The sequence below is a fragment of the Marmota marmota genome, unplaced genomic scaffold (genome assembly GCF_001458135.2).
Source record: "Marmota marmota marmota unplaced genomic scaffold, marMar, whole genome shotgun sequence".
Lineage (NCBI taxonomy): Eukaryota > Metazoa > Chordata > Mammalia > Rodentia > Sciuridae > Marmota > Marmota marmota.
The window spans coordinates 1,600,154-1,621,332 of NW_025999871.1; the positions used below are offsets into that span (position 1 = coordinate 1,600,154).

At 45.3% G+C, this 21,179-nt stretch overlaps 1 protein-coding gene across 1 annotated transcript in view; it reads left to right on the forward strand.

The window, feature by feature from the left end:
• Adamts2 (ADAM metallopeptidase with thrombospondin type 1 motif 2) overlaps positions 1 to 21,179 on the forward strand; it is a 250,312-nt gene that overhangs the window by 169,304 nt on the left and 59,829 nt on the right. The window contains exon 4 of the mRNA XM_015506380.2: positions 2,091 to 2,174. Coding sequence (XP_015361866.1) covers positions 2,091 to 2,174 — 84 coding nt within the window. The remainder of the gene's footprint in view (positions 1 to 2,090; positions 2,175 to 21,179) is intronic.

Consider the following 21,179-nt stretch of genomic DNA (forward strand, 5'->3'; position numbering starts at 1 on the left):
GGGCACGTGGAGGTCCTCCCCCGGCCTCCACCTCGTCAGCTGCATGTGATGAGGCAGTCCCTTGGGCATCTGGTAGGTGTCCCTCAGGGCCCAGCATCCCTCCTGCCCAGGTGGCAGGCACAGGGAACTCAGGTCAAGTCGCTGAGTCCCAGTGACTTATCTGACCTGCACTCCCACAGGTCTGATCAGTTGCCCCTTCCCTACAGGAAAGGAAGGTAAAGAGGGGGAGGAACCAAGTTATAACCAGAAGTAGACAGTCTATGCCAGGAAGTTCCTCAGAGGGGCTGGTGTTGGGCTGGATGGTGGCATCAGCTGGGGCCCAGCCAGCTTGTTAACTCTGCACTCCAATTGGTGCCATTTTTATCCACAGCAACTCTGACAGCAGCCGCTGGGCTTCTTGTCTCATAGGCCTGGTGTGCCTCCCCATCCCGTCCATCATAATTTGATTTTCCTTGTTAACTCTCAGATTTCCTGAGGTATCTTCCTGTTGTTTATAGATAGGAATTACAGTCACTCAGACAGGCATCCTAAAACTTGGGGTGCAGAGCATGCTCAGCACCCGCCTGAGGTGGCCCTGGATTTGGGAGGTGCATCCGTGATGACACTAGTGGATTTATTATTCTCTTAACAAGTATTTCTTGAGTATCTGCCCTGTGTTATCCTGTCCTGGGGCCCAGGCACATGAGGAGGGAAAAATATGGATTTGGAACAGCTGTAGTCTACTGATAGAGGGTTCAGGAAGTAATGGGCCACCAGTGCTCCATGTGAAGCAGGTCGGAGCTGGGTAGGCCCTCCCAGGAGGAAGTAACTCCTGGATTAGCCTTAGGAGGAATAGGGTTTAGTCAGCCAATGAAGGAAGTCACAGTGAGGGGGCTGTTCCAGCCAGGATCCTGAGTGCGTGCCCTAGGAAGGTGGGGACGGTGTTAGTGGGAAGGAAGTCTCTAGCACTCAGGGCCCAGGGCTAACCTGACCTGTGTTTCGGAAAGGTCATACTGGTGCATTGTGGAGCATGGGAACTCATTTCCTTTTTTGTGCCATGTACCCTTTTTACATCTGGAAAAGCCCATGGGCACCTGCTCAGAATGATATTCTTAAATGCAAAAATATAAAATACGTAAGAGTAGTGATAGAGTGTCTGTTAGCATGCCCAAGGCCCTGGGTTTGATCCTCGGACTGCTCCCTCCCAACCAGAGAAAGAGAGAGAGGAGAGAATGAAATAGTGCTGAAGTGAGCACACCTCTCAAAACAAGGAAAGCACATTTATGATATTGTAACAACTACATTTATCAACTCATTAACAAGCTAGATCTGGTGGTAAGTCTCAAATGATCCCCATTTCCAAGTACAGTCATCCTTCAGTCCCTGCAGGGATGGTTCTGGACCCTCTTGGATGCTCAGGTCCTTTATATAAAATGGCACAGTGCTTGTGCAGAATCTCCCCCCATCCTCCCATATACTTTAAACCCTCTCTAGATGACTTGATAATACCTGACATGAGGTAAATGCCAAAGGATCTATACCCGTTGAGCAACTTTTTTTCCCAGATATTTTTGATCCTCGGTTGGGTGAATGCATGTATGTGGAACCTGTGGACACGGAATGCAGTGCTGACCGTAGCAAGGTGCATAGGTAACATGGCATCAGCAGCAGTGACAACTGTGGAGTGGTTTCTGTGGTGGACACTCCAGGTACTGCTCGTGCTGCTGGTGTTTGTTGCCTGTTTTCATTCTTAAAGGAAAAGCTGGGTCTCGGTTGGAGGCTATGTCAAATATGGAAGTCAGTCTCCTGGTCCAAGTTCAAGCTCCAGGTGAAAAACCCCAGGGATAGCTGGTAGGGGTCTCTTAGAAGACAGCTATCAGAATCCAGGCTGGTGGTGCTGACTGTAAGGATGGGGTGGGAGGAGGCAGGAAGTGGAGGGATAAATCAGACTGGATGGCAATGTCTGTGCAAAGTACAGAAAGAAGAATGAATGGGGCAGGGTACCCTGGGTTCTCACCTGGGGGCTGATTGACCTAAGATGCCATTTGCAAAAACCAGAGCTGGTCTTTGGGCATGGGGTTCCTGCTGATGCCTCCCTGGTTGTCTTTCAGGTCAACGAAATCTATCATGACGAGTCCTTGGGGGCCCACATCAATGTTGTCCTGGTACGGATTATTCTGCTGAGCTATGGGAAGGTGAGTGACTACTGTGAACCGGGTCCTGCCTACCAGGCACAGTCTCTGCTCTCTTGGAGTGAATGGGGCTGGAGAGTGAGGCATGGCCCTCCTTTGAGAGTGTTTTCTCAAACTGCCCTGTCTCTCCCAGACACCCTGTGGTTCTATAAGTAACGAGAAATTTGTGAGCCATTTCATCCCTGATTCCTTGACTCCAGGTTTTAAAATGTAGATTTTGTTATCATTCAGCAATGGTGAGGCCAACAGATCAGGAGACTCCTCCTCCCATTGAAAAGATAGTTGTTACAGACCTTAAGAGGTAGATGCACGCTGAACCCTGGTTGGCCACCTTGGAAAGCACCAGGTGGGCCACAGGGCAGAGGGAGTCGAGGAAAAACTGGCAAGGGCTTCTGTTCTGGTCTCTGCAGGAAAGACCAAGGCAGGTAGAGTAAGCAGGCTTAAGAGTGGCCAGTTTGAAGAATTATAGAAGATTCTGGAACATAAGAGCTGTACCAAGTTGTCTGATACCTGACCCTGGGGTGCTTAGGACAGGTGGATGGTAACCCTGAGTGTACAGTCTGATAAAGGAGGTGGTCAGAGATATGGGCTCTGGATCAGTTGGTTTTCACATGAAAGATGCCTCTAGGAATTGGCAGTCCTGGAAGGAACAGTCCCTTCAGGGTTAGCAGTGCCTCAGATGTCAAAGCATCAGAAATCGTGGTTCTTACACCTCCTACTTTGACTCCTGACTGTGTCTAAAATCTGTGCTGTCCTCTCCTTATGCCTTGTATCTTATGCTGAGCCCTCTTGACCTACCTACCTCCTCTTGTTATTGAACTTGGAAGCCTCTTTCCTGGCAGCATGCATGGGTCCCTGAGGGACAGTGACCTGAAACAGAAAGTCAAGAGAATGCTATGCAGAGAAGACGATGAGGAAGGGGGGTACCCTGTGGCTCAGCCAATGTGGAATGCACTTTGCATGTGTTAACAAGTAAGGAGGTGCACACTATGTCAGTCCCCATTTATAGATAAGGACACTGGGGCTTAGTGCGAGTCAGCTGCACACCCAGGTGAGTGGCAAGGGCCATCCAGCTCTTCAGACACTCAGGTAGCCAAATTCTAGAGTTTGTGGTCTGATTCAGTGTGTGGAAAAGTCACTTGTAATATTAGATCAAGTGCAGTAGGCTTGGAATATAAAAAGGGTTAACACTTCTGCTCAAAGACAGAGAACTTCAACCCCCCAGAATAAAACGAAACTTCACACAACTTACATGGCACATAGGGCAATGAAGGGCTCGTGGGGCAGACTGTATCCCAGAAAAAGTCAACCTCAAGCCTACTCTTCTTTCATCCTCAAACTTTTGTCACTTTTTTAAAAAAGTAAATTATTTATTTATTCTAATTTGTTATACATGATGGCAGAATGCAATTTATTTCATATTATACATATAGAGCACAATTTTTCAAGTCACTGATTGTACACAGAGTATTTTCACACCATTCGTGTCTTCATACATGTACTTAGGGAATGGTGTCCAACTCATTCCACCATCATTAAAATTTGTCACTTTAAAGGATCTGAAGGCAGCCACAGGAAGGATACTAGTTATGGATCTATATGCACTCCAAGAGAACATAAAATATTCCAAAGCAAATCTTTATAACAAAGAAGACATTGTTGGAAACCTAACTGTGGGAGTGCTTAATGCCCATCAGGTTCTTTAACAGATGACTTGTTAAAAGGCAGAGCAATATTGTGAATAAAGCAAAATTAGCAGTTAGTTCATCTTTTCCCTTGCCCTACAGAAAGATATGTCTTCCTTTTGTGGAATCCTAGAATATTTAAAAATCACAGAAGTATTTTAGGTCATAAAGAAAATTGTAGAAGTGATTTTTCTACAGCAAAACTGTTTAGGTTTGACTAAATGCTTCTGACGTGGGGAGATAGGGGACAATTTATAAACCTAAACAATATAATCAGTTGGAAATTTTTTTTAAACTTACTAGAAGGGAGAATTTTAGAACTGCAGTTGCTTGCAGTTTAGAAAACTAAAACAAAAACAAAAACAAGACTACTACATATCAAAAGGGAGGTGTCTAAAGCTGTATTCAGAGGCAAATTCATAGGTGTTTTCTAAAGTCACACATGAGAGAATGAAAACAAGTTAGCCCTGCATTTGACTCAAATTAGAACAAATTTCAACAACAACAAAACCAAAAATCTTAGGAAAACAAAAATAAGAAAATAGTTCAGAAAAATGCAGAAATCAACAAATTAGAAGATAGAAATAAGAGAGTCAATCAAGGAGAGAATTTGGGCAAAAGTTAACCTCTGGCATATTTAATCTAGATTTAAAAAAAGAAGTGAAGAGATGCAAACTAAAAGATCAGAAGGGACATGTGCACAGTCAGCCTCCCATATCTGTGGGTTTGTCATCCACAGATTCAACCAACCCTCCAATCAAAAATATTTTTTAAAAGTTGGATCCAGGGGCTGGGGGTGTGGCTCAAGTGGTAGCATGCATGCCTGGCATGCGCCCAGCGCCGGTTTCGATCCTCAGCACCACATACAAATAAAGATGTTGTGCCTGCCGAAAACTAAAAAATAAATATAAAAAAAAAATCTCTCTCTCTCTCTCTCTCTTAAAAAAAAAAAAGTTGGATCCATACTGAACGTGTCAGACATTTTGTCCTTGTCATTATCCCCCAGATCAATACAATGTAACAACTTTTTACATGGCAGTTGCATTGTATTAGATATTATAAGTAATCTAGAAATGATTTAAAGTGCACAAGTGTGTGGGTTATATGTAAATACTCTACCATTTTATATAAGGAACTTGAGCATTTGTGGATTTTGGTGTCCTTGGGGATCCTGAAACCAATCTCTGTGCATACCAGGAGAAACTGGTAACCTGGGATGACCATAACCCACAAAATACTTCATCTGGAAGAAGAGAGAGCACTCAGGGCCGTCAGCCCCACTAGGAGGCTGTTGGAAGATTCTCATGTCCAACCATACAGACATCTTTGGACTCTCCCTTGGAGTCTCACCCTACCTCCAGTGGAATCAGCATGCTCCCTCTTTTCTACTCTCCCCACATATCTCCCTCTCCAGACTGGGTCCATTCCAGCTCTTCTGTTCCTAGCTGGTGTCTTAGGAATTTTCAGGTCTTTGGCATGAGGGAAGGGCGTATTTAAATCTCCATTCAGAAGTTTCTGGAGAAAGGAAAACAGGTCTTTACTTGGCCTTGACATGCGACTTTTGACAGCTGTGGATATAGGAGCAATATTGGGTACCAAAAAATGAATTGGGCGAATTTCAGAATTTGTATTTACACGGTATTGTATTACCTTACTGAATAATTGCTTGCAGATGAATAGGACTGCTGGCAAAAAGAGATGATCTGACCCTCTCTAGATAAGCAATTGTAAGATAATTTTGAAAATAGCGAAGGACTTGAATTTTCTCCAAGGTCATGACACTTGTGCTTGTGCATCCTGGGGAAGGAAGGGGAGAAAAGCCGTCCTGTGGATTGGGCTTGGTCTCAAGTGGTAGCTTATATTCCCACTTGATTGCTCCCATATTGGTTAAAAGGAAAGATTTGGAAATTATGTAGGGTTTATTCCTCACTGGATTCCAGGATCTCTGTGTCAGGGACTTGGAAATCCTGGGAAAACTGAGGATTTCCTGGGGGGGAGATGTGAGTATTTCAAATTTGACTCTAGAAAATATAGAACACACCCTAAATACCACAACCATGAAGGGAACTTAAATTCTTTACCATTTGAGAAGTCATCTTAAAGTCATCCCTATATAGAGTCAGCTCATTTCTTTTTGCCAACGCAGTCTTATTTAATGCAAGAAATTATTCAGTGAGGATAATACAATACCATATAAACATACATAATATTCTGAAATCGACTGAGTTCAATTTTTTTGGTAATCAATGTGACCCAAGCACCCAAAAGCTGCCATTGGTAGTATGCCCACATCAACCGCACACCTGTCTCGCTTCTAAAAATAGATATAAAACCCCTAAGGCATTAAGAGTTTAATTGAATGATGCACAAGGAGAGAATTCCACCATGATGAAATAGGGCTTATTCTATGAATGTGGAGTTGTTTAATATCAGGAACTCTATTTATATAATTTGTTGCATCAATATGCTAATGACAAAATTTCATGTATGCTTTTTGGAGGGCTTCTATGTGTAATATGCTGTTCTAGGAGTAATCGTGAGCAGTCCCTGTCCTCGGGGGACTGCTTCCAGAGGGAGATGTAGATAAGGAAACAACTGCAACAGAGGAGCTCGGGACTCCGCGGAGGAAATCTGGGGCAGGCCATCCTTATTCACAAGATCAGGGAAAGCAACCAGAAGAAGTGACATGTTAGCCGAGGACTAATGATGGATTCCTGTGTGAAAGGGGAAAGACCCAGTATAGGGATGTTGTGAGTTCCAAGGCTGGAAGGGGAGAGAGAGCAGCACATGCTGCAGGAACAGAGAGCAGCAGAGTTTGGAAGGACGGATGCAATGATGGGAACAGCAGGTGCTGACACTGATGAAGTCAGGAGCAGAATACAGGGGTCCTGCACTCCTGCCATGGAGTTTGGCTTTCCCATGAGGGAAACTTTAAACAGAGCGACATGATCTCATCTTTGTTTCTAAAAAGACCCTTGGACTTCTTGTAAGTGTCACTGCCAGGTGGGAGCAGTGACATAGGAGTTGCCACTGCCATCAAAGGGGAAGTTGATAGCACTGTGATGTGCCCCTATTGCCAGAGGCCAAATTAACAGGGCTGCCTGATTTTGGGTTTGAACCTCTAAAACTGTGAGCTAAATAAACATTTTCTGTTTATCAAGTTAGTTTCCTCAGGTATTTTGTTATAGTGATGCAAAGCTGACTAATATGCGTACTCAACATGGAGGACACAAGAGGAAAAGCTGGAATGGGGAGAAACTCGAGAACACAAGAGGATAAACTGATGAGTTCAGTTGAGAAGTGCCATGTTGGAGGTGCCTGGTGCCATCCCAGTGAAGCTGGCCAGGAAGAGGTTGGCACATGGGTCTGGAACCCTTAGGGAAATTTGGACCCTGGAGATATGAGATGGGAGCTATTTGCACAGAGGAGCTTGCTGAGTGATGGGACAGCTGAGAAGAGACCCTAGGGACTCCCCCAAGATGACAGAGACAGATTGGCAGATCAAGGAGGTGACTGGAAGCTGAGAGGGTGTGTTGTTTTTAAAAATTTGAGAAAACTAGTGACAGATGGTAGCATGACAATCAAACTTTTATTTAAAGGTGGAAAGAGAAGCACATTTGGTTAAAAGTGTTCTGCACAGCTGACTCTTTGGATGTGAGTAGATGTTTACCCAGGAAAATAGAAGGTTGAATGATGCTTGCAAAACAAAGGAAAACAGGTATTCCCAACACCAACATCTCCCAGAGGCTTTGCTGTGGGAATGTGCATGGTGAATCTCCAAGAGATGGATTGGCACATGTCATTTCTCAAACCTGTGCTCAGTGGGACCCTTTTCCTCAGGTAATCAACATTCTTCAGAACTTGCTTTGGGAAACTGTGCCTTGGTGGCAGTGGCAGTGCCATTGGAAATATCGACTTGTTACTGTGGTTCTGGAAATGCTAGACAGTTTTATATGACATGAAACAAATGATTGGAAAGAGCAGACAAAATTATAATTGCTGGTTGCTGTTAATGATGTGCCAAGAAAGCCCAAAGGAATCCATTGTAAAACTTGTAGAGTTAATAAGAGTTTAGTGATCTGGCCAGATACAGTCACGCATCACTTCAGGATGGACACATTCTGAGAAATGTGTTGCTAGGTGATTTTTGTTGTTGTGCAAACATCATAGTCCACTGCACAACTCAGATGACCATGACATCACTAGGCGATACAATCTCACGGGACCACCATCATATACATGATCCATCATTGTGGTGCATGACTCTATTAGATAATTATGCAAAAACCAATAACTTCTATGTGAACCAACAACACCCTGCTAATAGGGATAATAGGAAGAGAAAAGTTCTCTGAACCATAGTAACCAGACGTGCAAAAATACCCGGAATGGGGCCAGCAAGACAGATAAAGGACCTATAGAAAGAGTACTGCACATTGTTTATAACAGGAAAAAAGTGAAAATAAATAAAGAGACACATGTTGCTCTTCTGGGAAGACTGGATATAGTAGAGAGGTTGATTTCTCTCAGATGAATAATTGGAAATTTGATGAGGTTGATTTTTCTCAGATGAATAATTGGAAATTTGATAAAATGTTTCTGAGGTTCATTTAGAAACATGATAGTCAAGAATGACTGAGAAAGCCTTGAAAGCCAAGCAAATGGAAAGAGACTTACTTCAAACATCTTGTAAAGGGAAAATAATTAAAATAATACTGTATTTGCATAAACATGAACAGACAGATCTGTTGAATAAAGTAGATAGCTGAAGATATCCCTCCCATACATACCTTGTGATAAATAAGAGTGGAATGGTTATTAAGCATGAAATGTTATTAATAGTAAAATTAATAATGTATGGTAAAATAAGCCAATAACTTTCAACTATTTAAGTTGCATGAATCAAGAAGAAAATACTGATTGTCAAACGCTGTCTAAGCATAAACTCAGTAGAAGGAAATGTAAGGAGAAGGACAAATGTTCTTGAAGAGTTAAAATAGAAGACTTTTGTCAAAAACACAATTCAAAGGCAAACAAATTCAGAAAAACTCCAAAATGACAGAGATATCCTAATATATGAAGAGCTCATAAATCACAGGAAAACAAAATTGGCAAAAGAGGTAAGCAGTTAGTTAATAGAAGAAAAATACAAATGTCTAGAAAAGAAACTCCAATAGAAAATATCTAACTTTACTATTAATCATAGAAATAAGAGAATGTGCCATTTTGAAAGCACCAATTGCTCTTAGGAATACAATTGTGGGGGGGTGTTCTGCTTGTTTGGATGAATAAATGGGCACTTTTCTGGGAGAAGTATACAAATATGTAGACATTTCTAGAGCGAAAGGTGACAACATTTATCATTGCCTTCAGAAAGATTCTTGAGGTTCGTACCCAGTCACTCGTTTGTATTATTCTCTCCCAAAACAGTATCATAGCTGTGCACCACGTTTTCAGAACAAGACACCTGTCAGGGCCTTATTTCTAAATGTAAATGACAAGAGTCAACCTATTGTTCAATAGTAGAGGTCTAGTTACATAAATCTATATAGAAGAATATTAGGCTGCCAATAAACCACATTTTAAAAACAGGTTTAATGACAAATAATGCTAATATAAAGTTAAGTTTGTTGTATGCTTGTTGATTTTTTTTTGAAAAGTGGGATATGATTTTGCAGAGTGATCTCAGTTTTGCATACCTCCTATACAGAAGACACTGGATGGCATGCACCAACTGCCGGTAGTATATATTGCTAGGCAGTAGGCTAATGGATTTTTATTTTCTTCTTTGTACTTTACTGAATTTTAATTATTTTGATAAGCATCTATTATAAGCAAAAGAGTGCATTTTAAACACATTATAACTAGTTTACATTTTAGGGGCTGGGGTTGTGGCTCAATGGTAGAACGCTTGCCTTGAATGTGTGAGGCACTGGGTTTGATTCTGAGCACCACATAAAAGTAAAAAATAAAGGTCCATCAACAACTAAAATAAATAAATAAATGAAAATTTTAAAAGACTAGTTTACATTTTTTTAAAAAATCATTCAAACATCATAGGATTCATAATACTGTTTAACTGAACTCCAGAACCCTGGATAAGGACATACCACAGGGTTCTATCATCTCAGCATTTTATTCCTGATCTGAATGAAGCCATAAAATGGAATTTATGCTTTCATTGGCATCTCACCTCTGTGATGGGTTAGGGATGAGTGAGGAGGCTTCTTTCTTCTTCCTTATTAGCAGTCTTCCAGGATGGGGACCAGGATGGGGAACTCACCTTTGTGCCCCCTTTTGGTGAGTCATCTTGGCCAGAGTGAGAATATAGGCTATTACAGGTACTTGACCTTACCTAGATCATCTAGGCTAATAGGTACCTCCCTTATGTCCAGGGCCAGTCTGGCCCTAGCCCTTCAGGAGCAAAAGGTTTCTGCTTTGCCTGGACCATGGGAGAATCCTCTTCCCAGGTTGACAGAATCAGTGTATCAGTCTGCTTTTCATTACTATAATAAAATACCTTAGGTAGGCTACTTTATAAAGAAAAGTAGTTAGCTCCCAGTTTTAGAATCTGACAGACTAAGATTAGGTGAGGCCTCTCGTGAGGCTCTAACAATGAATGGCATCATGGTAGAAATCACATTTCAAAACATGCTTAATGACAAATGATTATAGTATGAAGTTTGTTGTTTGTTTATTTATTATTTTTTTTTTGAAAATCAGGATATGCATTTATAATGTGACCTCAGTCATCAGGACAGATCTGCAAAAGAAAAAGATCACACAGTAAAGAGGTGCTCAACCAGAGCAAGGAAGAGGACAAGGAAAAGACTTGCCCCTTTTATGACATCCCTCTCATGGGAACTAACTCAGGGGTCTCATGAGAATCACCTTGATCCCTTTCAAGCCTGGAACCTTCATTAACCTGAGCGACTCCCACTAGGCCCCCGACTCTTAAAGGGCCCACCACCTCAGCATACCACACTGTGGACCAAGCAAAGCTCACCCCATGGTCTGTCCACTTTTTTCTGTCCCACCTTACACAGTAAGGCCATAGTGGAAGTTCTTGGGAGAAAGTTGATAACATTTGGGTCCTCTGTGTCCAAGGGTTTCCAGAAACCACCATTTGGTCAGCTGGGAGTCCACTCCCAAAACATTATAGAATCAACTTGCTGCTCTGTCCTCCTTTGGAGAGTTTCTGGATTGTGAGAGGAAAAGTGACTCTCAATATTCTTAAGGTGGACACTATAGAAGTGCAGGCAGGGAAATAGAATTCAGAGAACATTGCAGTAGTGAGCCGCATCTGAGAAGGTTGGTGCAGAGGGACTGGGGCAAAGATGGAGACCTGCTGGGATGGGTACAGAGGGCACAGAGGTGGCAACAACCATTCCAGCCCAGAGTATTAGGAGCCACAGATGGGGGAGTGTTTGTCAGCTTTTGGTCACTGTGACAAAATGCCTCAGATAAACAATTTAAAAAGAGGAAAGGTTTATTTTGGCTCATGCTTTCAGAGATCTCAATCCATGGTTGTTTGGCCCCTTTCCTTTGGGGCCTGTGGTGAAGCAGAACATGAGGGCAGAATTGCAGAGCAAAGGAAACCTGTTCACCTCATGGTGGTCAGGAAGCAAAGAGAGAGAGGAAGACAGGAGCATCACAATATCCTCTTGAAGGGTATACCCCCAAATCACCTAACTTCCTTCCACTAGGCCCCACCCCTCAAGGGCTCCACCACTTTCCAGTAGCATCACAGGCTGGCAACTCATGGGCTTTGCGGGGACATTCAAGATTTAAATTATAGCAGAGGCATCATCCCTGGCTCTTGGCACTGGTTCACTTAGGCAAATGCTGTTCTAAGCCACAGGGTTTGGGAGCAGTGTCTGGGAAAGGAGGGACAATCCACTCACCCAGGGCCATCAACCTGATGTGGGAAAGGGCAATCTGTGGAGAGCACCTGCCATGACTGAGGGTGAACAGCCAAGATTCAGTGCACCCCTGCCCATCTCTCATCTATTACAGACCAAGACATTTATCTGTAAAATACATTTTAAATGAATTATTTAGAAAAGACTAATGTGTAAAAATCCCAAGATATTAAAAAAAAATTCCAGCCCTGGTTTTTATGATTAAATTCCATAAATTTCATAATAAACTCACTCCATGAAATTGCTTTTAGATGTTTCTAATTTCTGTGTTTATCTCATGTGGACAGTGTCTGTGTCCACTGGCCGAAGACTCCCCTTTGCACACTGCGGGGGGTGGGGGGGTGTGAGGCCCTGGGTCCTGTCCCTGAGGAGCAGGAGGAGAAGGATCCTGGGAGCCCCATTCAGCCAACCCAGAAGCCCTGGTCTCCTGAGCGTCTGCTCCCCCTGTTGGACCCTGGGGACGTAGTTCAGGAGCTCCGGGTCAGGTCAGCAGAGCAATAAGGAAGATTCAGGCCAGAGAAGAAGATAAGATGAAGTGGGGCAGACCGTGGCTGGTGACAAGGCGGATGGTCCCCTGGTCCCCTAGCCAAGATCTGCTGGGGGTGCAGCTCAGCATCCACACACATGGAGGGAAAGGGCTTTGCTTGTTCAGTAGAGAAAAGGCCAAGCCAGAGCTGCTAGATGGGACCCTGGGGATGGAGTTTGGCTCATAGTGAAGATAAATTCTGATGAGGTGCTCAGCGAGGGACCTCAGGTTTCCAGTGGAGGGATGGATGAGCCCGTCTCTGAAAGGATTTAAGCAAGATGAAACCCACGTGGTGGTAGTCAGAAGGGCCTGAGTGGTGCCCACCATGGTCGGGGTCGACTTAGCAGGGGTGGGGAAAACTGTAAGGTCATGACCCAGACTTGGGCGGTCAGTGGGCCAGGTAATTAGAACCTGCTATTCCTTCCTAATCGCAACGGAAATAGACCAGCTCCCCAGCCTTCCTCTCCCTTCCCTCACCTGTCCCCAGGTCCCACCAGGCTCCGGCAGGGACAAAATTGGTAGCACTTATGTGAGTGACATGTTGTTTGTCTTCCCGCTTATGAGAAGCCTCTGAGTTACCTCAAGTTTTTCTTAAAACAACATTTTTCTCCATTTCTTAAAAAAAAAAAGCAGAAGAAAAGAGATTATCTTATTTTATACAATATGCCATCAGCCAGGGAAGCAGAGCATCGGCAACGCTAGAGGGTTGCATAGCAACTGGCTTTTCAATTGATTTTTTGAGAAGGTACCAAAGCTACTCAACTGTTCTCATTTTAAATATTTCCTAGGATGATGAAAATCAAAGCAAATGGAAATCAGAGACTTGGGGACAATCAGAAAGACATAAGGTGGCTTGTTATGAAAGACATGGTCAAGACAAAGTATGGAATGCTTGTTGGAATTTTTCAGCATTCAAGGTGAAGGGTCCAAAAAATTCTGCCCTTGAGGTCTTCTTTCAAGAGAAGAGAGGTGCTGTGGGAAAAGGGGTCGATATGCCATTTGGTTCTTCCTCTGTGTCCCAGGACATCACCTGATCGCAGAGTAGGAGATGAGGAGCTTCCCAGCCATGAGTGGGAAGGCCAGAGAGAGAGGAAATGCAGACAGCTCTGAGACAGGAACCCTGGAGGGCTACGTGTTCTACAGGGCCCACCCGAGGGACAACACTGGTATCCCAAGTATCTGGGTCCCCAAACCCCAACCGGATGGGGAGAAAGCATGACAGTCTTTGACCCATATCCTGACCCAGATGGCCCTGGGTCCAGAGAAGGGTGAGGAGGCTCTGGGGCCAGACACCACCCTTGGGAGGTGTCTCAATCTGAAATATCTTAGACAGGCTAATTTATAAACAGAAATTATTATTCGCAGTTCTGGAGGCTGGGGAGGCCAGGATCAAGGTGCCAGCAGATTGGTGTCTATGAGCCTGGGATCATAGACCGTGACTTCCAGCTATGTCCTCACTTTGCCAAAGGGACAGACAAGCTCTCACAGGCCATTTATAAAAGCACTTATCCTATTCATGAAGGATGGGTGCTCATGACCTAATGACCTCACAAAGGCCCTCTCTGCTTTTTTTTTTTTTTTTTTTTGTACCAAGGGTTGAACCCAGGGGTGCTTAACCACTGAGCCACATCTCCAGCCCTTTTTATATTTTATTTAGAGACAGGGTCTCACTGAATTGCTTAGCCTTACTAAGTTGCTGAGGCTGGTTTTGAATTTGTGATCCTCCTGCCTCAGCCTCCCAAGCCTCTGGGATTACAGGCTTGCACCACCTCGCCTAGTAAAGTCCCTCTTCTTAATACTATTGCATTGGAAGTTAGGCTTCCACATATGAATTTTGAGGGGATATAAATATCCAGACCAAAGCAAGAGGTCTGCTCCCACTGGCTCTCTTTGGCCTGCCAAGGCTCCTCCCTGAGAAGGTGTATGCTGAGCACCCTGTTCTGGTCGCTTGGCTTTCTCTGGAAATAGCTACTCAGGCTTCTGGGAGGAGAGCTGGAAATCAAATCTTTGATGATGTAGGCATGTCAGCATATGAGCCAGGGGCACGCCTTCTTGCCCTCATTCTTCTTGAAGTTCCAAGAGGCCTGGCATGTTGCATTTTGAGCTCTTACACCACCTTGCAATCCAGAGCTGGTGGCAGAAGACCCCCAGCCCCAGGGGAACCCACACTGGTCAGCAGGCAGAACGTGGTTAGGACACATGTTCATGGAACAGGGACTGTGTCTTAGGGATATTTGTGGGACCTTCAGCAAGTTATTTAACATTAGAGAGACTCAGTTTCTCCACTAAGAGAAAGTCTGTAGAAGCCCAGTACATAAAAGCTAGGACAAGAATAAAAGGGTATTCACGTAGACTGCTGTTGGTAGTGCCTCCTTGGGGTCTGAAGCCGTTTTCCATGGAGTTTAGTAGTTTCCCTTATCTGCAGTCTCACCTTCCACGGTTTCAGTTATCTACAGTCAACAGTGGTCCCAAAATATTAATATTTCTTTTGATTCTTGAGAGAGAGCGAACCAGCATATTCACCTATTTTATGACAAACTTATGGTGGCACACACCTGTAATCCCAGAGACTCAGGAGGCTGAGGCAGGAAGATCAAAAGTTTGAGGCCAGCTCCAGCAACTTCGTGAGACTCTATACAAGTCTCAAAAATAAAAAAGCCAGTGATGCTGCTCAGCATCCTACAATGCACAGACTGCCGCTCTCCACAGGAACTCATCTGGCCCTACAAGTCAGCAGTGTATGCCTGAACCTGGCCACATGCCTGTGCCTTTTCCTGCTGTCCTATTTTGTGCTGGTTTGGGAGGGATTGGTCTCTTGAGATGGCTTTGGCACAGCTGAAGGCAGATCCCCTTGGGGCATGAACCACTGGAGGTGCAGGCCAGCTCCCTTGGGGACTGGTCCATCTTGATCATTGTCACCATAGTAGATGAGGACAAGGAGCACTTGTGGGCACCAACGGTGTGCCCCTCCCGTGGATGTGCTCCAGGATCCATGCTGCACTTCTGCCCATTTGCATCTGAGGTCCCAGAGTAGTGAGGGGATTTGTCCAAGAACACAGAGCAGATGAAAGGTTTGGACCAGGGCCCTCACGCAGCCCATGTGAGCCCCACCAGTCCCCTGCCCATGACCTGGGATTGGCCTGTGGTCCCACATAGTGGCACCAACTGACAGAGCTGTTCTGTTGTAGGGTACAGTTCCAGGGGACACTGGCTGCTCATCTGTCTCCTTGAGTGAAGGAGGGAAGAACATAAATAATTCAGATCATTCCAGAGCAAACAATGGAGGTGTCAGAAAGCAATGATTGGAACAGAACTTTTTGCTAAGATCTTAATTGGTTTATTTAGGGTGAGACCCCACAGGCTGTCTCTGGGACCCAGAAGCCTCCAGTGCTGGTGGCAACTTGCAGCCCATCTCTGGAATCTGAGAGTGGAGGGCCAGCCCGCCTAGGCCAGGTCCCTGCCATTCTTGCAGCAGCAGCGCCACCTGGTGTCCACCTGAGGGCTCCGCCCTTCCTTTGCCTTCCGTTTCCTGTAGGGATGGGAATGACTGGGGGAATAGAACTCCCTCTGGACCTCTGCCTAACGTCCACATCCACCTCTATCTCTTTCTAGCTGTGGGATCTGGGGTGAGTTATTTCACTGGTCTGAGATGCAGTTTCTCATCTGGAAAGTAGGATAGTAACAGTGCATATACCTTGGGGCAGTTGTGAAGTTTAAATGAGGTGATAGGTGCAAAGCCTAACAAAGAATGGCATTTATTGAAGGCCTGCAATGTGCTTGCTGGCTGTTGCTGTTATTATTGGGGTCAGCTCCTGCTGGGTCAGCACTTTCTAGTCACTTCCCCAGGACCAGCCCCTTCTCTGGAGGCTTGTGTACTTCCTGCAGGTGCCAGGGTCCTACAACTGACTTTCTTACACCAACCTGGCTCTTGAGCGTGCATGTGTTCATTCATTCATTTGTTCTCTCTGGGATAATGTGAGTGCCAGCAAACAGAGATGCTGTTGGGCTTGTTCACTGCTGCACCCTGAGCAGAGGCTGGGATTGCTTAATATTTGTGGAATGAAGGAAGGAAAGAAGGAGTGGGTGTTACTGAACACAAGTGGAAGCCAGGCCTGGGACACAGCCTCAGGTCCAGTGTCCACCCTGCCCTTAAGGAGCTTATAATTCAGCAGACGAGACCAGCAGGGTGATAGGCACATTAACACCGCGTGCCAGTATAGCCAGGTGCATCAAGGAAATGGGACCCAGGCAGGCAGCTCAGAGCAGGGCCACCGAGGCCAGGGAAGGGAGTGTGTGTGGACCTTGGAGCTGAACATGGTCCACTTGCCCACTCAGTTCCCACAGGCCCCCTCTCCTAAGCTTCTGACTGTGCTCCAAGGGCCCAGTGGGGTCAACCAGGCCCCTGCAAGTTGGGTCTGAGGTTCTGGGACCAGCAGTGTTCCCTTGTCTTTGTCTTATTAAGGCTCCTGCCAGCCCTGGGGAAAGTTCAACAAAGCGACTCTCCTAATCTCAAGGTGAGGAGTCATCTGTCCTTTTAAGGCCCTCGGATCTGCCCTCTGCCCACCAATATCAGATCACTGGACCCTTTGGGCAGGTCCTCAGATTTCCTCCAGTCCAGGCCAAGAGAACCAGACAGGTCTGTGGCTGAAGGCCCTGAGGGCCAAGGAAAGTACCTCCTCCTGCATCTGGGTAGCTTTTAAAACCAGCTTAGCAAGGAGAATCTTGATGTGGAGGTAGGTCTGTGCTCACAGTGGCCAAGGGAGGTTCCTGCCCACACCAGGAGGGCCAGCCTCAGCCCTGCACCATAAGACACACAAGCAGTAGATCCAGACAGGGACCCTAGTCTGCAATAACAGATACCATATTCAAACATATATTGGGCATTGGAGCTACGGGAGCACTGGCTGAGCTCACCCTGGGGGACAACCACTCATCTTAAGTGAGCCTCTTGGGAGGTCTTTGGCTTCTATTCTTTGATCCAGAACTGATCCGTGGGTGAGGGAGGTATCAGATCACTTAGTACTACTTCTGTATCCTGGCTGGGTGGGCCCGAAGACTTTATCCCATAGTCCCACACTGCAAGCTTCTTGGACATGGCTCATCTGTGATCCCTTTGTTGGGCTTTCTGGGAGCTGTTCTTATTGCGAACAATCTGGTCTCTGAGGCTCAGAGGCCTTCATTCCTTTGGAGATGGACCCTGCAGCTACTACTCAGCTCTAGGATATGGAAATGTTCTACCCTCTGTTAAACAGCACTGGTCACCACCCTACTCCTGTAGCTCCCTCTAGAACAGGGCTGCTGGTCTGTGGAGTCCATGGCAGACTCTGCTGTCATCCCCTTGCAGAGCCCGGAGCCTCATGGCCCCAGGGACTCACTCCTGGTTCCTGCTCCAGCACAGCTGAGAACAGGTGGAGTTGTATAAAAAGACTTTCCTAGAGAAACCAATGCAGAGGCAAGAAGGTGGCCAGGAGTTAGTGCCTTCAGAGCTAAGAGGAAAGCAGATGACCAAGGCAAACTGGGTGGAAGAATCATTGCCAGGGGACACAGGCAACTCTCTTGGCCTCTCTGGTGCCTTTTTCACTTCCAGAGAAGATTCAGATAAAATAAATTCAATAGTCTTCCCTTATACATAGTTTTCCTTTCCACTGTTTCAATTATCCATGGTCAAATAACAGTTTGAAAATATTAAATGGAAAATTCTAGAAATAATTCATAAATTTTAAATTGCATGCTGTTCTCAGGAACATGTGAATTCTTCACCATCCCACTCTGTCCTGCCTGGAATTTGAATCATTGCCTTGTCTAGTGTTTCCACACTGTGTAAGCTGCCTGCTCGTTAGTCACTTAGTAACTGTCTCAGTTATTGGATTGACTGTCACAGTTTTGTAGTGCTTGTGTGTAATTAACCATTATTATACTTAATAACGGCCCCAGGGACAGGGGTAGTGTTGCTGTCAATTCAGCTATACCAGAGAGCAGTACTTTCATGAGGGAAAATGGAAAAGTTCATCATAGGTGTATATGTACAGGAGAAAATGTAGATTATGTATTATCTATCTGTGATTTCAGGTATCCACTGGGGGGTCTTAAAACATTCTTCCATGGATAACAGAGGGACTACTGTATATGTGTATCCTTTGGATTTTATACATGGCAAGGGCACAGAATGACAGGTCTGGGGTGAGCTAGAGAGCAGGAAACCATCTGGGGGCCCGGAGTAGGTCAGGTCTCAGTGGGTGCACCCATTGGAGCTGAGGGACTTGTGGCAACCTGCCAGGGGTCAGAACAGTCTCCCACATTCTGGAAAGCAACAAGGAGGTCCCAGCAGGCCCTGGAGAGATGCTGCCTGGACCTGAGCTTTTCCGGCAGGTTCCCTGTTGCTGGAGCAGCTGCAGTTGGACTGTTTCCAGCAGTGGGTGCCTTGCCCTGCCCACAGCTAGTCCAGATCTGCTTTCTGGGACCCGACCTCCCCAGCTGCTCCATGGCTAACCATCTTTGCCTGCAGGGAGTTCTTGGGGGCAGTTGAAACCAATGGGAAGGCCTCTGGCAGCTCTTGGGAAGTGAAGAGTGGGTAGAAGCAAGGGGGGACCTGATGCAGGAGGCAGGAACTTGTGGGTGGTTTTCAGTCCTTTTAAGACCCATTGGCTTACCTTGGGTCTCAGGTTGGCTCTTGACCTTGAGGCAGAGCATTTGGACTGATCATCCTTGAGGGCCACATCCTGACAAGTGGGAGATCTCCCTGAAACCAGATTCCAGACTCTCATCGAGTGAGCCAGCTGGGTAGAAAAGCAGTCCCCATGGCTCTGTCTCTTGGCACTATGAACCTCACACTCTCCCTTCTGGAGTGCAGCCGTCTATTCCTACCTCCTCCTCCACAGTCTCCATTGCCACCTGTCACCGAAGCCAGAATCTGGGCACTACCTCTGCTCTATTGTCCCCACTCTCCAGCTCTAAGATCTGGCATCTCTAGCTACCTCCAGGTCCTGACTCCTGACGTTGCTACAGCCACATTGGCTATCCCCTTCCTGACCTCCCTCCTCCCTGACCAGAGCTGGCTCTTTCTAGAATGCATATGGGCTCTGCCCTTGCTATTAGGCACCAGGTTGATGTCTGATCACAGGCCAGCCTTTGGGCACCCCACAGCCTTTTGCATGCTCCAGACCTAGCAAGGATAAGGACCCTCCCCCTTGTGTCCATTTGAGGTAGACCAGACCTTAATAAATATGGCCCATCAATTTTTTATCCATCCATCCACTGAAAGGCATCTAGGTTGGTTCCACAGTTTAGCTATTGTGAATTGTGCTGCTATAAACATTGATGTGGCTGTGTCCCTGTAGTATGCTTTTTTAAGTCCTTTGGGTATAGATTGAGGAGTGGGATAGCTGGGTCAAATGGTGGTTCCATTCCCAGTTTTCCAAGGAATCTCCATACTGCTTTCCATATTGGCTGCACCAATTTACAGTCCCACCAGCAATGTATGAGTGTGCCTTTTCCCCCACATCCTCACCAACACTCATTGTTGTTTGTCTTCATAATAGCTGCCATTCCGACTGAAGTAAGATGATATTTTAGAGTAGTTTTAATTTGCATTTCTCTAATTGCTAGAGATGTTGAACATTTTTTTTATATATATATATTTCTTGATTGATTGTGTATCCTCTTCTGAGAGGTGTTTGTTCAGGTCCTTGGCCCATTTATTGATTGGGTTATTTGTTTTTTTGATGCTTAGCTTTTTGAGTTTTTCACATACCCTAAGGATGGGGGGAGCATGGGAGGAATAGATGAACTCTAGATAGAGTAGAGAGGTGGGAGGGAAAAGGAGGGGCCAGGGGGTTAGCAAGGATGGTGGAATGTGATAGACATCATTATCCAAAGTACATGTATGAAGACACGAATTGGTGTCAACATACTTTATATACAACCATAGATATAAAAAATTGTGCTGTATATGTGTAATAAGAATTGTAATGCATTCCATCATTTATTTTTAAAAAATCAATTTAATTTTTTTTTTTTAAAAAAGATGGCTCATCAACAGACAGATAAGAAACACAGTTGGCCTTCCATATCCACAGGTTCTATTTTTGAAGATTAAACTAACTGTGAATTGGAAATATTTGGGAAAATTAGATCTATACTGAACATTTATAGACTTTTTTCTTGTCATCATCGCCTAAACAATGCAGTACAGCAAGTGCTCTATTTATGAGGCAGTTACATTGTTGCAGGGATAAAAAGTCCTCTAGAGATGATGTACAGGAGAATTGCATAGGTTCTATGCAAATGCTGCATCATTTTATAAAAGGGACTTGAGCATCGGCACATTTTGGTATCCACTGGGGTCCTGAAACAATCCTCCACAGATACTGAGACACATCCTGCTGCTCAGTATCCCAGGGATGGGTGAGTCTTTGGATGCCCAATTACTGACACACACCCCTCTCATCCTCTTAGGCTGACTCACATTTAGAATTGAGGCTCATAGGGTGTAGCACGTGGTCACTGTTTTTTAAAAATTATGCCTCCCCAGAGTCCCCTCATTCCTGCCTGTGACAGTGCTCTCCTGCGCTTCTCTCTGCCCCACTTCTGGGGAAGTCTCCTCAGGATCTCCAAACCACAACTCTGAGACTACTTCAACTCTGGACCCTGTGTCACAAACCCCCCTGGGGCCGGAGAACGTGAGTGGCAGTCTGCCTTCTTGGAATGGGCAAAGAACAAAACAAGGCGAGAACAAAAACACAAATCAATATTTCAATAAATTATCCTGCCACCGCAGCAAAAATCACTTTGGCTGCCAAGAGAGGCTGAGGAACTGGCTGAACCATAGAGCCCAGAGGGGAAAGAAGGTGATTGGCCAGTATCATGTCCAGTCTGC